We start from the raw sequence: 14,327 nt of genomic DNA, 5'->3' as shown, positions 1-14,327 counted from the left end.
TGTCTGAACGGCGGGAGCGGGTGGCAGCGGGTGGCAGCGACGCTTTAGCTCAAGCGAGTGACGGTGCTGCCGTGGGCCAGGCTCCTGCTCACGCTCCTGGGCAGGGGCAAAGCCGGGCACAGGCAGAGCCATCGCCCTCGCCACACCCGGGCGCTGCTTGGCTCCAAACAGGGGAAAAGCTACAACTGATTAAAGCAGATGGACATGCAACTTCACAGGAGACATTTAAAAAAGTGTCTTCAAGTTTGCTCATCCTTCCTCGTCGCTCTCCTGATTTTAAAAATAAACGGGATTTGGGGAGATTGCCAAAAGTGTCTTTAAGGAGGGCTTGGGGTTTTCTGGGAAGCACGGTGCCTGGGGACCTCCTGAAAGCAAACCTGACATCCCCCCTTTACACAAAGAGCAACGTTTTTTCACCTACCTGCAAGCCCCTGAGGGGAGCCGACCGGTGTAGAGGGGTTCGACGAGAAGTTATTGCTAGAGTGATCGGGGGAATAAATCTGGAGCGAGAGAAGCAGGGCACGGTCAGCAGCGCCCACCCCTGCGACGGCTCTCCCCCTCCCCAGCAGTGCCACCCAGGCCAGTTCCAGTGAGGACCCCCCTCGATGGGACCTCCCGCCCCACACCCACAGCAGGTCCCTAGCTGGAGCAGCCCACCAGTGCCCCCACAGCTCCCATTACGGCCCCTCTGTCCCCACGGCTGCCATCCCTGCAGCTACAGCCTCTGTTCTTCAGGTCCCACCTTGGAGGGAAGCGAGAGCCCCAAGAAATGATTGTAGGGTGCAGCGCAGGCACCCCTCTGCTATCAGGCAGCAGCTAAGGTCCTTGCACTGAACAGGACCGAGACAACCCCGGGCTCTGATAGCCCAGTAGCCCCAGCACCTTCCAGTCTGGAACCAGCAGACACAGGGCCAGCACTACTGGGACCTGCAAGTCCTGCTACGGTGGCTGCCTAGGGTTGTCTTGCCAGACCAGTACCAGGCCGGGCAGCCACAGAGCTGGGTCACGGTCACGGCTCAATCCGGTGCCTCGGTTTCCCCATCTGCCAAAAGGTGGTTTTGGACAGCACCGGCACTCAGGATGGCAGCACACAAAGTGGGGAAAACTCTCCCCCTCAGAGGCTGCCGTGTTTTTGGGGTGCATTCTCTCAAACTTCTCTATGTGTCCATCTTCCCTGCTGCCCAGAGGGTCCCTGTTATGGAGGGGAGGTCCAACACTGCAACAGGACAGGGACGGGGTGAAGGATCTGCAGAAGCTCTTACTGAAGCTAGTGCCTTCCCGAGCGCGTCTCCCGAGCTCCCAGCTGTGGTTCCTCTGTTACCTGCCGAGAGAGGACACGGACATCACTGCCAGGGTGGCAGAAACACGCCAGGACAAAGCACCAGCACAAGACTTTCCCTGGGATCACCTGCTCTGAGATTGAAATTTCTTGTTCTTACTGATTTGCTTGAAAATTAAATGGATGCCCAGCTCAGAGCAGCCCGGACGAGGGCACACACCCCCCGGCAGCTTTCCTGGGGCTGCAGGAACATCTTTCTAAGTTGTTGGGTCGAAGTTGTCGTGCTATCAACAGAGATCAAATGTCTCTGCTGCAGCACGGCCCATTTTCATGGGGCATCTTAAGCCCCTACAACCCTGAACTTACTTCCCCTCCTCTAAACAAGGGGTTTTCTACAAATCAAGGTCAGGATCCTCAGTTCCTGGGGAACATGAGTTCATTTCAGTAACAGGTTTTGTAACAGGTTCAGCAGGGTAAGAGATGAAAGCACTTGGGGGTTTAACGTGGGATCCAAATGCAGCACCAGCTTTCCTATTCCGGATTTGGAGGAACAGCTTCACACATACCCCCGCCTTCCCGCAACGCAGGTGCAAATCCTTCCCGCAACTCATCTAAGCCACAAGCACCTCCATGAGATAATGTCGCAGATTCTGGTCTCCTCCCAGCTTCGCCAAGCGAGGTGTAAACCCCCGAGGCAGCTCCCTGGCCCCCTGCCCAGGCATCACCCCCCCGGAGGCAGCACCCTGGCCCCCTGCCCAGGCATCCAGCAGCAACAACCTCGCCGTGCCCCCTCCTCACACAGTCACTCCAGGCAGGGGTGACACACGAAGGGTAAGAAGTGTCTGGGTACATTGGACACAGGTATCACAGCTCTGGGCACCGGAGGTTTGCGTAAGGCTGATTTCCCAGTTAAGCCTCTGCCCGGCAGCGGGGCGGCGGGGGGGCCACGCTGGGGAGCACCACGCGCCCGGGGCCGGGGGCTGGACGTACCCATCATGTTGTCCGTCCCGCTGATCGGGGGCGTGTGACTGGAGACACCGTACGGCGTGGAGGCGGAGGAAAAGCCAGACACAGAGGGGAGTCCGCCGTTAACCTCTCCTGAATGAAGCTGGTAGTTCTGGCGGAGGGGGGGGGGTGGGGGGGGGGAGAGGGGTGAGAGGTGCCCTCGAAAGGCGGCCGGGGCCAGGACCCAGGTCCTCCCCGTCACCCGCCGCCCCGAGCCCACAGCTGCGGGAGGAGGTGACGTGCCACCCCCGGCCGGCCAAGCGGAGCCCCCCCAGCCCGCCCGCGGGGACGCGTTACCATGCGTTCGTGCTGATGTAAACTGTTGAAGCCGCTGGGCTGCGGGAGCGGGGAGGAGGAGCTGCCCAGCATGGCACCGTAACTCGACTGGCTCATGGCACCCGGTGAACTCCACAGGTCTGGCGAGTTATGGAGCCCGTCTGGAAGGAAAACCAGAGCTGAGCAGGGCAGAGACGCCGGCGTGCACCCCGCAGCTCACACAGAGGCGAGTCAGCCGGGGCTGAGGGGCTGCGCCCGGCCCCATCCCATCCTACCTACGCTGAACATCGCCCACTGAGCAGAGCTGAGCCATTTCGGGGCTGCTACGTGCCTCACGCCCTCCTGCCCCGAGCTCCCTCCATCTCACACGCTGTGCCATTCCTCGCATCATCTGCAACGGGCCGGGCAGCCCCTGCTCTGGCTTGCGGGGCACTGGGGTTGTTAATAACTCACCTGCCATGTAAAAGGCTCCGGGATACACAGTGCTGGGAGGTTTTGAGGGAGTATATCCAGCTGGATCCCTGCTGTAGTCATCACCTGAGTTGGATGGATACACCTGGGGGGCAGGAAGGGGGTTGAAGAGAAGTGCTTGGCTACTCCATGGCCTCAGGTCCTCCCCGCACGGGTCTCCCCACCTGGTGCAGCTTCAGTTTTAGGGGGGGGGGGGGGGGGGGGGAACCGAAGCAGCTCAGCTTAGTCAGGGCGGCGGTACCGAGCGGCACAGGCACCGGGGCCATCGCGCAGACACGTCCCACCTCCCTTCCCGTAACAACGTGGATCCCCGCAGCCCCCTCCCTGCAGAAGACGCCGGCGCCAGCAGAAGTTTCAACTCGCTGCTCTAGTTCCCTTTTCTGCGGTTATAACTTTTTATGGGTAACCACAAAAGCCATCATCTCCGTGTGCTACCCCCGCACCCCGGGCCGGGCGGTGGTGACGGGGACCCGTGAGGTTTCGGGACGTGCTCAGGCCTGGGCCGAGCCTGCCCTACGCCGGGGGGGCAGCTCTGCGATGGCAGCAGCCGCTCCTGAGCGCGGCCACTGCCCAAACCCCTCGCAGGAATCAGCCCGTCTCACTGCAGGGGGAAACTGAGGCACGGGGGAAGCGCAGTCCCTCAGGAGGGATGTCACACGGGAGGGGACGGCTGTGGGACAGCTTTCGGCCGGATTTCTGCAGCACCATTCAGCTACACTATCAAACAGCGTATCAAGTAAAAGAAAAAGTTTTTTTCTTTCCTTCTAAACCAACCAAACCCAACCTAGAAAGCCCTTACCAAAAAATCATCTTGTGCCAGTGCAAAACCATACTTTTTTTTTTTTAAAAAAAAAAAGCACAAATTCAACACGCAAAGAAACTGAAAAGCCACTCAAAATTACATGAGAACTTTTGTTACAGCTTATTTTCATCCCCATTGATTCATTCTGAAACTGTTAATAATTTCTTTTTTTAAACACACACGAAAGCAGAGGCGGGTGCAGGGGCTGGCTGGGCACGCTCAGCCAGCTCTGCCTGGAAGACACAGCTCTCTTTGGAAAGGAAACCTGCCTGAGTTTCTCTTTCCCCACACCCAGCCAACTCTCTCCGACCCCATCCTCACCCAGCAAGAAGGGACAAAACTGTTCTCCGTTTCTGTAACTGTCCAGAACACACAAATTTCTTCCTTTTTTTTTGGGTGTGGGGGTAATACAGAATAGGGGTCTTTTTGTTAAAAAAAAAAAAAAAAGAAAGGTCTGAAAAGCACCAGCAATTGCACTTAAATATACTGTTTCATTTTCCTCTGGCAGCCCAGGTTCCTGCTTCTCAGAGCAGCTTCCCTCGAAGCCGGGGGGGTGCAGAGTCCTGGGGGCAGCCCCGGCCCCCCCGCTGCCGAGCAGCTCGTGGGCAACGGGCGGCCGGCCCCTGCGGGCAGCGGAGAGCTGGAAGGAACTTGTGGGCATCGGCGCTCCAGACTGAGGCTGCTTGGAAAAGACGGAAGATAAAAGCAGGAAAAATAAAATCAAGAGAGGGGGAAGGGAAAAACCTGACAGACACAGCCAGCTGCCCTTCGTCCCTCACTCAAAAAAGAAAATTCACGGCACTTGGCCTTTGCGTGGCATCGCAGGACAGCGCCGGGGCGACGCGGCCGCGCGTGGGCAGCGCGTGCGGCCGGGGAGAGCGGGGGAATGGAGGAGGCTGCAAAGAACAAGAATCCAGTAAATTGACTTTTCCTATAATTTGATTAAATAGCGGGAGCTGGGACGGGGAATCGAATGAAGCACGTCTAATAGCCCCGCGCCATCTGCCAGGGGCTGGCACCTGGCCAGCGTGCGAGGCAGCTGTGCGGCAGCGGAGCCGGCGCGGGGGGGGCCCGGAGCGGCGACATCCATTTAATAAATCCAGAGCGAAAATAAGAAGAATAAAATAGCAGGGATGAGCGGTTTCAGGGCTGCAAAACCAAGGGGGGGGGTTCTCTTTGTTGGGTACTCGCGCTGCTCCACCATCCCTGACACCACCACACCACCCCCCCCCATCTCCTGTTGGATCCTGGGGGGCCAGGCTTCACCCCTGGAGCGGACCCTGGCTGCTCTAAACCTTTCATTGCCACGCTCAGCGCGGGGGGGGGGGGGGGGGGGGGGGGCTGTGAAAAGCCAACTCCCCGCTTCCCCGCGCCGGCCAAGCGGGGAGCACGGCAGCCCCGCCGCGCGCGGGGGAGCCGGCCGAGCCGCCGGCCAAGCACCGCAGGAAACGGTAAATCAGCGCCAGGTCCCCGCTCCCCACCCCGCGGCCCCGGGGACCTCCAGGTGAGGTCATTTCCTCCGGTTAAAATTGCCAGCGCGGCGAGAGAGCCGCTTGAAAAGCCCCAGCGTTGGGATTCGCAGGGCTTTGCGGTGTTGGTTTTTTTTTTGGTTTTTTTTTTTTTTTTTCTTCCTCTCCCTGTTTTTCTTGCTTAAATGCATGAACTGGGGTGGGACTTCAGGCAGACTAAAGCTAAACAGAGCGGTGACCAGACTGCGAATTCGCAGGCTGAAACGGCTCCCAGCCACCACACTCGCTGCGGCAACAAAATCCTGCAGGAACCAACTTGCACAGAATCCCTCGCCGGCAGCCGACATGCAGCAGGGGCTCGGGGGGCCTCATCCAGCCCCGGGTCCTGTGCCTGGACACGCAGCCCACGAGCACTAACCCTGTGTTCCAGTTCCCCATCGCAGGGGGCTCCGTGCCCCACCGGCAGCCCCAGCATGTGCCGCTGCCCCAGCCCAGCACCTATTTCACAAGAACTAACCCCAAAAGGCTGCAGGTTACAAGCAAAGGTACCTCCGCACCACCAGGGCCGCTCAGCCCCTGCCTGGCCTCACCTTCCACATCCCTCTTCAACCATCTCATACCAGCAGTGCCTCTTGGTGCCTTTGGCAGAATCACTTCCCTTTCAGCCACCCTCAACTATTCCAGCTGCTGACCTCTCCAAGTTTTCAAGGCAGCTAGGGAATTACAGATTAAAGCACTTTATTTTAATAAGATGCTGATCGACCTATTTATTTTGCACGGGGTCCAGCGACAACATGGGGTGGGCTCCTGCACCGGTGAGTCAGACAAGAAAGAGCCTTTGATCTGCTGCCTTTGAGGCCGGCGACTCCTCTTGCTCCACGCTTCTCTCGCCGCCTCGGTGCGGATTTCTCTCTCCAGGTGTGGAAGTTCAACAACAAACCAAGAAGCCGGAGGTCGCGGCTGGAAATGCCGGCGTGCAGGTGTCAGCTCGGACACAGCGAAGGGGCTGAGTTCTGGCAAACGCCCAGCGGCTCCTCCCGGGGGAATCAGGGGCACTGCCAGCACAACGGGCAGCGAGCCCCATCACCTTTGAAATCCGAGGCCAATAAAGGACCATTTGCTGGGGGTGATGTTTTCCCCACATGGCGACTGGGGTTTAAAAGCTCTGAATTTCACACAGAACCTCACCGCCGTGATACGGATTCTGCTTCAAGCCGGCCTTCCCTGTCAAAATAGACCTGGGAGAACTCCGCACTGCTGACTGGAGCTGCCTTCTGCATGATACGGGTCTGTACAGACCTTCAGCACCCTCCGGCCTGCAAGCCCAGTCCGGCAAGCCCTACGACATCTTCCTCTCCCTCCACCCTCCCGACATCAGCACCTCAGGGTCCCCATTTCCACCGGCAGAGCCCCACGGTTGCAGCTCAAGCCTCGCGCTAGCAGCGAGGGGACACTGCGGCGCGAGATCTCCCCCACGGGGGGACACCCCTGGGCGCTCTCTGGGGAGCAGGCGCCCGCTTTGGCGCCTGCTTTTAGCAGCGAGCGGCTCGCCACGCTGCGGGGGGGGGGACACACACACACACAAGGTCACGTCTCCAGCGCAGCCCCAGCCTGAGCTCCGGCTCGCCAGCGGGACAGAGCCCGCCCGTCCCCCTGCGAGCGCGCAAACGCTCCGGCGAGGAATGCAGCCCCGGCCGCCGCGCAGCCAGACAGCTCCCAGAGTCCTGCAGGAACCCTCCAGCCCGCTCCAATTAGCTTTCCTGGAGATCCCATTACTTCTAGCCACAAAGACATTGTTCAGTTTATTCCCCTCTAACAGCCGCGGGAGCATGGCTAACAGATTCCTACAGCCTGCTCGGCTTTCTTATAAAACAGCCCGGGCAGCGCACACACCTGGAGCAGCCCCAGCTGCCTGCCCGCATTACAACTGGTTTGGTTTCCCTTCTGGAGTGAAATCCGATCACGCCGAATATCACATTTCACTCTGGCACTCGGCGCCGCAACAGCCAAACAGCCAAGAGCCAGCGAGGGCAGGAGGCGGTGGGTCCAGACCCGGCCAGGGAGGTGCCACCGCCGGCCGCTCCGCACCGGGAGCGTTGCAGCTCCTTCTCCCCACTTAGGCACCACAGCCTCACGGCGCTTCCCCATTTCTCCTACAGTGGAAGCCGTAGCTGGGAAAACCCTTCCCCGCCCTCCTGTTAAAATCCAAGCCCTCAGTGTTTGGGGCGGCTGGACCCATAGGGCCCGCGGCAAAGGGAGGAGGGATGCCCAGGGGATGGAGGAACGGGGATGGGACATCTGCAGGGAAAACGCTCCTGCCACTTACCGAGGAGGGGAGTCCAGGAGGCACCTTCCGAACCTTTTTGGGCTGTCCATCTGGTTTAAAGAAAAGAAGACAGGATCTAATTTTTGAAGGAGGGAAAACGGCTACAACTGAAAGTCTCCAAGGATGGAAGACGCAGGTACAAATAAGGCTCAGATCCCGAATATCCCCACAGCCAAAGAAGCATCAGTAGTGCAAACGTCTGAGGATGAACCGCTCCTCCTTGTCTCATTTGCACCCTTTGAGGGTGGGTCTCACAGAGCGATCCCTCCCAAAACACTGCGATAAGAGAAAGACTGAGCTTGCTCTTTGGAAGAGACCGAGCCCATAAATAACCCCTCGCTGGGGTGTTTTTTTGGGAAACAATTGAACCCCAAGTGGGTTTGTGGAGGGAAGATGCAGAAAGAGAACAAATGCAGGGATGGGGTTGTTCTTTCATTTGCTCCTTATACAGTAATATACTTGGGAAAGCTTCACTGCTGCAGGGATGGCGCTTGCCCCCGGTCGGTCCCTCCCCAGCCCATCTCACCAGGTCCAGCTCCGAGGGGGGAAGACACAGTGTCCTGGGGGGAGACAATTCAGGGAGACGGTGGGGGGAAATATCCAGAGGAGTGCTCAAGGGGAAGCACTGGTTAAAAGTTTGAGGGTTTTTTTTTCGTTCGTTATTAAGGAAAGCCCCAGCTGGGGGGGTGCAGGATGCTAACACACAAGTCTGCCAAGCCAGGGACTCTGTTGTGTTGTAGCTCAAGAGGAGAAATTCATCACACAGAATGACCCAATGCAAACAAATCATTTTCCAGGCCGACAACATAAACCAGTAACATTTTAAAGTGGCAATACTGAAGTGGATGCCTTTTTCTGAAAAGCACTGGAAAAAAATACACTTAACACTGGTTCGCTTCTGGTTTCGTTTGTTGGGGAAAGCCCAAAATAGCAGCAAGAAAGTGACTTTGGAGGGTGCGGGGAGAACTATGACAAGAAACACAAGTTCTGGAGAACTGGGGCTTATCTTCACTCGAAAGTTAAATTCACACCCAACTTCAGGCTTTGTTAAAAGCAAAATGGCTTATTCCCAGGTAGATGCAGGCGTGGGCAACTCCTGCTCCGGAACATCGAAGCAGGCAGGTGGGCAGGGAGAGGTCCTGGAGCAAACACCACCCGGGTCCCAGGGCGCAGCTCCCGTGCCCTGGCCGCCTGGCTATGTTCTTAACAACTTCTACCGGGCAGTCCCGTTTCCTTGCAGCAGGACAGGGGCTCCAAGGGGGGCCACTGGCCATAAAGTCAGCCTCGAAGGCAGCCGAAGGTCTTCCAGGAATGACTATTAAGTGCAGCGTGGCTGGAGGCATTTTTAGAAGAACCTCAAGCCATTTGCTGCTTTCTGACATGTACGACCTAATCCGACATTTTCCACAAAGAAGGAAATTCTACATGACGCTGACCCCAAACCCTCTTTTCAAAAAATTACGTGTGTGTGTGTGTATATATTTCCCCCCTCCCCAGAAAAGCAAATGCCCATTCATGCCTATGTGCACACATGGCCACATCAGTGCTTCCATTCCCGAAGGCCGACCCGACGTGGGCACCTGCCCAGCCAACAGCCCCTGTGGTTGCCTGACCCAGCTGCAGCGTAAACGGGTGCGGTGGCACCCGAGGGTGACACAAAGCCACTTACCTATGTTGCTCTCAGCACCTCTCCTGCGAGGATTGTTGGGGTAAGAAAAGTACTGAGACCCCCCTTTCACTCCGGTGGGGGAAAGCGTGCTCGGACTCGCAATTCCCATTTCACTGGGCAGGAAACCAGTCTGCAAACAAGGAGACAGAAAAGCCGTTCCGTGTGATTACGGTGGAAAACCACCACGTTCGCTGGGAGAGAACAGAGCTGCCTTGAGCCACCTTCACACAAATTCAGTCAAAGGGAAAAAAAAAAAAAAAAGACTAGCCAAAGGGCCAGAAGGAAAAACAAATATGTAAATATGGGGGTAGTGGTGGGGGAATATCTGTGCAATAAAAATAGAGCCTTTCAAGCTGTGTTTCCTCACTGGACCCCGGCAAGGAACCTCTCTACAAACCAAGGATGCAAACTAGCAGGTGCCATCGCGGGGCGCACCACGGTCCCACGAGGGCAGGATGAGACCCCGCCGCCCGTTTTATCGCCCAGCCTGCTGAAGACAAAGAGGCAGGAACTGTCGGGCTGAGCGCCTTGCTGTGCAGCACACCCCCCGCCTGCCTCACGGACTCACTCGGGACAAAACTCTTCCCTCGCCGCCTCCGAGGTTTTACGCAAAGGATTAGAGTTTCCGATGCGATCGGCGCTTCGATGCCCGCGGGGGCCACGCCTGACGGGCGCGGCGGGCCCCCCCCCCATCCTCAGGAGGCCCAACGGAACGGCCCCACGCTGCCCCTCGCCCCCCCCCCTTGATGCCGTCGGGGTCCCGGCCAGGGCAGAGGACAGACACAGCGCTCACCCGCCAGCAAACCCAGGGGGGGCTCTAAGGCTGTCACACCTCTCAGCTGTGCCCCCAAACCGACCCCAAGAGGCAGGAGAGGTGCCAGAGGTGCCAGAGCCGGCGGCGCGTCTGCCTGTGCCTCCCCCCGGGACCCCCCCCAGCCGTCACGGCCAGCCCAGGCTGCCGGCACTGCCGGGTCCCCCCGTCCCCAGCACCGCGCAGCTGGACCCGTCGTGGGCGATGCAACAGAGCTGCAACGCCTCTGCGGGGGGGGGGGGGGAGAAGGTGGGAAGGTGGGGGGTGGTTTTCTCTTGTATTTTATCAGGGAAAAGCCAATCCTTCTTTCTAAAAAGAGGAAACTCCTCCCTCTTGTTTATCCCAGCTGACCTTGGGCACTCTGGGAAACAGCGCGAAGCCGGAGCCCCCGGGGCGCTCGCTGGCTCCCGGGATGGAGCAAGAGTGCCTCTGCTGCGGGAGCACGCCCCAGCACTGCCCCTTTCACCTCGGGAGAAAGCTAAATGTGTGTAAGTGGAATTTAAGAGGGCTGGCAAAGGGCCTCTGAGTAACAAAAGCTTAGCTGTGACCCATCTTCCGAGGGCAACATGTTGAAATAAAGGAGGATTTCAGCTTTTTGAGAAACTGGAAAGAAAAACTCATGGCTTTAAAACTCCATCTCCTCCAGAAAGGGGTTGGGGAGGGAAAGAGGAGCTTGTGTATTCACAGCTGGTGAAATTCCTGCAATCTGTTCCACCGGTCATATTACCTTTGCATTGAAACCGCTACGCACCACGGAGCAGCGCGGCCAACAAAAGCAAGCGGCACAGCACCCTGGAGGAGATCCTGGAGGGCCGGGTCGCTGCTGCCCAGCTCCTCCAGCAGGTACCTCCAGAAAGGCACTGGGATTTTAAGGCAATTTCCCAGAGAAATGGATTTTGTTGCCCTTCCCTCTCCTGGGGATGCCTCTGGAGATGGTTAAGGGTTAAATGAGGGGGGAGCCGCAGCTCTGCCCTGGAGGAGGGCGCTCCCCATCCAGGGCATCTGCCACTGGATGATTTTCCAGCACTTTTCAAAATGAAAGAAAAAAAAAAACCAAAACAAAACAGGTTAACACCCCCCAGCCCCCCAAACTGGAGCCAGAAGCAACAACTGTTCTGGGGGCCACAGCAAGCGTGCAGACAGCCCCGCTCGCCTTCCGCCGCCCCGCACAAGAGGGGTTTTGTCTCCCCTCCACATCAAACGGGCTCCGTCTCCCGCTCTGCCACCCGATCCGGACCCGCATGCCCGCGCCAGGGCCTCTCCCGGCCCGCGGCACCATTTGCCCACCCCCTTTCTGTTACCTTATATCTCCCCCTCCTCCATGAAACCCCAGCAAAACCATAACATTAAAAAGCGAGGCTTGGCATCTGTCCCATTTTTATTTTAGCAGCTTCAGTGGTAAATTAAATCCACTCTGGCACAGACAGCCAGCACAGCTGTTTCAGCAAAGGAAACATCCTCAGTTCAGAGAAGAGGAAATTATGACAAATTTGTGTAAAATTAAAACATGTAATATGTGTGTGTGTACATGTATAAAATAAAAAGCTGTCCGGCCAAAAGCTACTCCCTTGAATAAAATGGTGGGACTGTTTCCTCGGGGCCACGCTCGGGCACTGACGGGGCAGTTGCAGCAACACATCAAAGCGGAGTTGCTCGCTCCTTCCTGAAAAACCACTTCTGGATGGCTGGTGGCAGCAGGCTAGATTATCTCAGGGCTGGCTGACAGCGTTCCCGGGCTCTGATTTACGCCTGTGGTATTCCCCACGGGAAGCAAGTTTTTCCCCGCGGCACAGCCCTGGCCCTCCTGCTGGGGGTCACACGGGGTGACCCAACAGGGCAAGGTTGTTGCTGCAAGAGGCAGCTCTGCCCTGCCCTGTCCTGCCCCAGCTGTGGAGATGAGCATCAGTTGCAGGTCCCGTTGCAGAACCACCGTAAGACCAGAACGCTGCCCGATATCCACTGACACGATGCTACAACAGCACAGAAACCATCTCGTGGACTCTCCCACCCCTTAGCTGGTGAGTGGGGGGACTGGGGGATGCTGGCTGGGGTGCTGGGAGGCAAAGCGAGAGCCCCGGGGCAGGCAGGCGGAGGGAGAAGGCGCCTCCCCGGAGCGCTGCTCTGCCCGCAGCCACCCCGTCACAAGGAAAGGTGTTGCTTGGATCCAACTCACTGAAAGCCCCTGCGAGGGCAGTGCGGCTAGGTCATAGCTGATTAAATACAAATCAGCTAGAAACAGGATTAACAAAATGAGCGAGCCTGAAGAGGTTTTGAAAAGAACTGAGAGGCTGCTGCAACCCCATTTTCTAAACTCTGACAACTCTTCTGAGCCAGCAACACACGCCTGTATAAACCACTGACACTCAACAGACTTTTCTGAGCAGAGCAGAGACTTTCCAGGACCTCGTGCAGAGAGGTGAGACGCAAACCACCAGGTTGCTTTTCATTCCCAGGCTCTCACTCCCAGCAGCTTAACCGGTAAATGAAGAAAAAAATCTCAACGCATTTTACTGTTACCTGGTTTAGTCCTGGCATCCCTGTGTCTCTTCCGAATGTGGAGTAGGAGGCTCTTTCACTGCTCTTCCCTACAGCGGAGAAAAGACAAGACAAGATTTTGTGTAAGAGGAAAGGGGAGGTTTTGTGTGCACCCCCACGCACCGCCCTCCCAGGCGTCCTGCCGAGGTGCGAAGCCCGCTCTCTGAACGCAGCTTCCTCCACCCGTCTGCAGAGGTGACTGCCTCCCCTAATAGCTTGTTGCTAAAACAGGAGCTCTTTAAGTTCACGGACAGCAGGCCTTGGCTGGTCCATAAACAGCAAAACCCCAAAACTGCAGCGATGCAGGGAAGTGCTTGTGGCCATGGAAACTGGCAGTGTCAGACCAGAGCCAAAAAAAAAAAATCCCTCCAGACATATTAAAAAAAGCCAGCTGAATTTGGCAGAGGCAGTGACAGAGCAAACTGAAAGCCAGGCATGAGTGACCAGGGGCACTTTCCATACAATAGGAAATACAATTTCAGCACACGCTGAGCAGCAGTGTGTGGAGCTGAGCTCCTCATGGCGCAGGGATTACCTTCTTCCCCTTTCCTGGTGGAGACTCAACTTGCCAAAAACCCCCATCCAGATCTAAAGAGCAATAGAAATAGCGTTTCCTTCCTCTCCAGGCCCCCCCCCCCGTTAGTTCCCAGCGGGCAGGCTCCTCCCGGACCGCGGGGCTCCTCGCAGCGGGGGCATCGCTGCCACCCGGGACGCTGCGCCGGAGCAGCCCCCTGCCAGCCGAGCCCACGTGCCCCAGCGCTGCCGACTGAACTTCAGCACCCAGCCACGGCTTTTACCAACCACGCTCAACCTCACCCTGCCCACACGCTGCTGGAAATAGTGTTTTCAAGTGGAGGGGGGGGGGAAAAAAAAAAAAAAAAAAAAAAAAAAAAAAAAAAGAAAGAAACCCAACACATGGTGAAATGTTTCCATTCTGAAATGTCCTTGCAGCCCTCCCTTGCGGTCGCCACCCCGGAGCACACCACAGCCCCCAGCAAGCAGCACCTTTGGGTGCCAGGGCATCGTCGCAGCCCAGGGGAAGGACCCCAGGCCAAGGAGAAAGGGAAGAGTTCTCCACCGTGCCCAGCGCAGCCAGAAGCACAACAGTCTGCTTTGGGGTTTCCTTCCCACCCAAAGCAAAATTATACACTCTTCTGATGGGGAACAGGCACTTTTTCATAACCAAAAAAAAAAAAAACTGGACTGAAAATATATGAGGAATTTTTCCCTGCTGTTAATTACAGCCTATGAACGGTGCCACACCAGAAAAAGGGGAGAAAAGAGAGATGATGATCAAAAAGGCTTTCAACCCAGGGCAGAATGGCCCCGCTCTGGTGCAGGGGCCTCGGCCCGAAACGCGGCTGGGAGGCGTTGGGCTCTGCCAGCCCCCTCTGCCCCTGCCCCCCCCGCTAAGCCAAAGCCTTTCCCCAAAAAGGGGCAACCGCATCCTGCCTCTGGTCTGGCTTACTAAGCAAAATTGGGAGGGGAAGGAATTTGCCAATCTGCTTAACCTAAAACCATCACTGAAGCCTGCTCGGATGCAGGTTAATGCGCTGGGGTGGTGTCTGGGCTAGCAGGCAGCTCCACGCACCGTTAAGAGGTTTTGGGGAGCAGATGGAGTGGAGCGGGATGACAACAAATTTCCTGAAACCAGTCCCTCCGAAGCACAGGGCAGAAGAGAGAG

General features: G+C 57.2%; 1 protein-coding gene across 22 annotated transcripts in view; it reads right to left on the bottom strand.

The window, feature by feature from the left end:
• TCF3 (transcription factor 3) overlaps positions 1 to 14,327 on the bottom strand; it is an 81,105-nt gene that overhangs the window by 17,401 nt on the left and 49,377 nt on the right. For 16 of the 22 annotated variants that reach the window (XM_042794138.1, XM_042794139.1, XM_042794120.1 and 13 more), the window contains exons 6-13: positions 12,620 to 12,693; positions 9,298 to 9,427; positions 7,629 to 7,678; positions 3,014 to 3,116; positions 2,582 to 2,721; positions 2,270 to 2,396; positions 1,263 to 1,321; positions 422 to 500 (exon numbers count right to left, since the gene is read on the bottom strand). In XM_042794138.1, coding sequence (XP_042650072.1) covers positions 422 to 500; positions 1,263 to 1,321; positions 2,270 to 2,396; positions 2,582 to 2,721; positions 3,014 to 3,116; positions 7,629 to 7,678; positions 9,298 to 9,427; positions 12,620 to 12,693 — 762 coding nt within the window. The remainder of the gene's footprint in view (positions 1 to 421; positions 501 to 1,262; positions 1,322 to 2,269; positions 2,397 to 2,581; positions 2,722 to 3,013; positions 3,117 to 7,628; positions 7,679 to 9,297; positions 9,428 to 12,619; positions 12,694 to 14,327) is intronic. The other 6 variants (XM_042794123.1, XM_042794124.1, XM_042794125.1 and 3 more) reach the window with 1 other exon arrangement.

The sequence above is a fragment of the Tyto alba genome, unplaced genomic scaffold (assembly GCF_018691265.1).
Source record: "Tyto alba isolate M040663 unplaced genomic scaffold, T.alba_DEE_v4.0 Super-Scaffold_20000042, whole genome shotgun sequence".
NCBI classification, from domain to species: Eukaryota; Metazoa; Chordata; class Aves; order Strigiformes; family Tytonidae; genus Tyto; species Tyto alba.
This window is presented reverse-complemented; position numbering and strand designations above follow the sequence as displayed.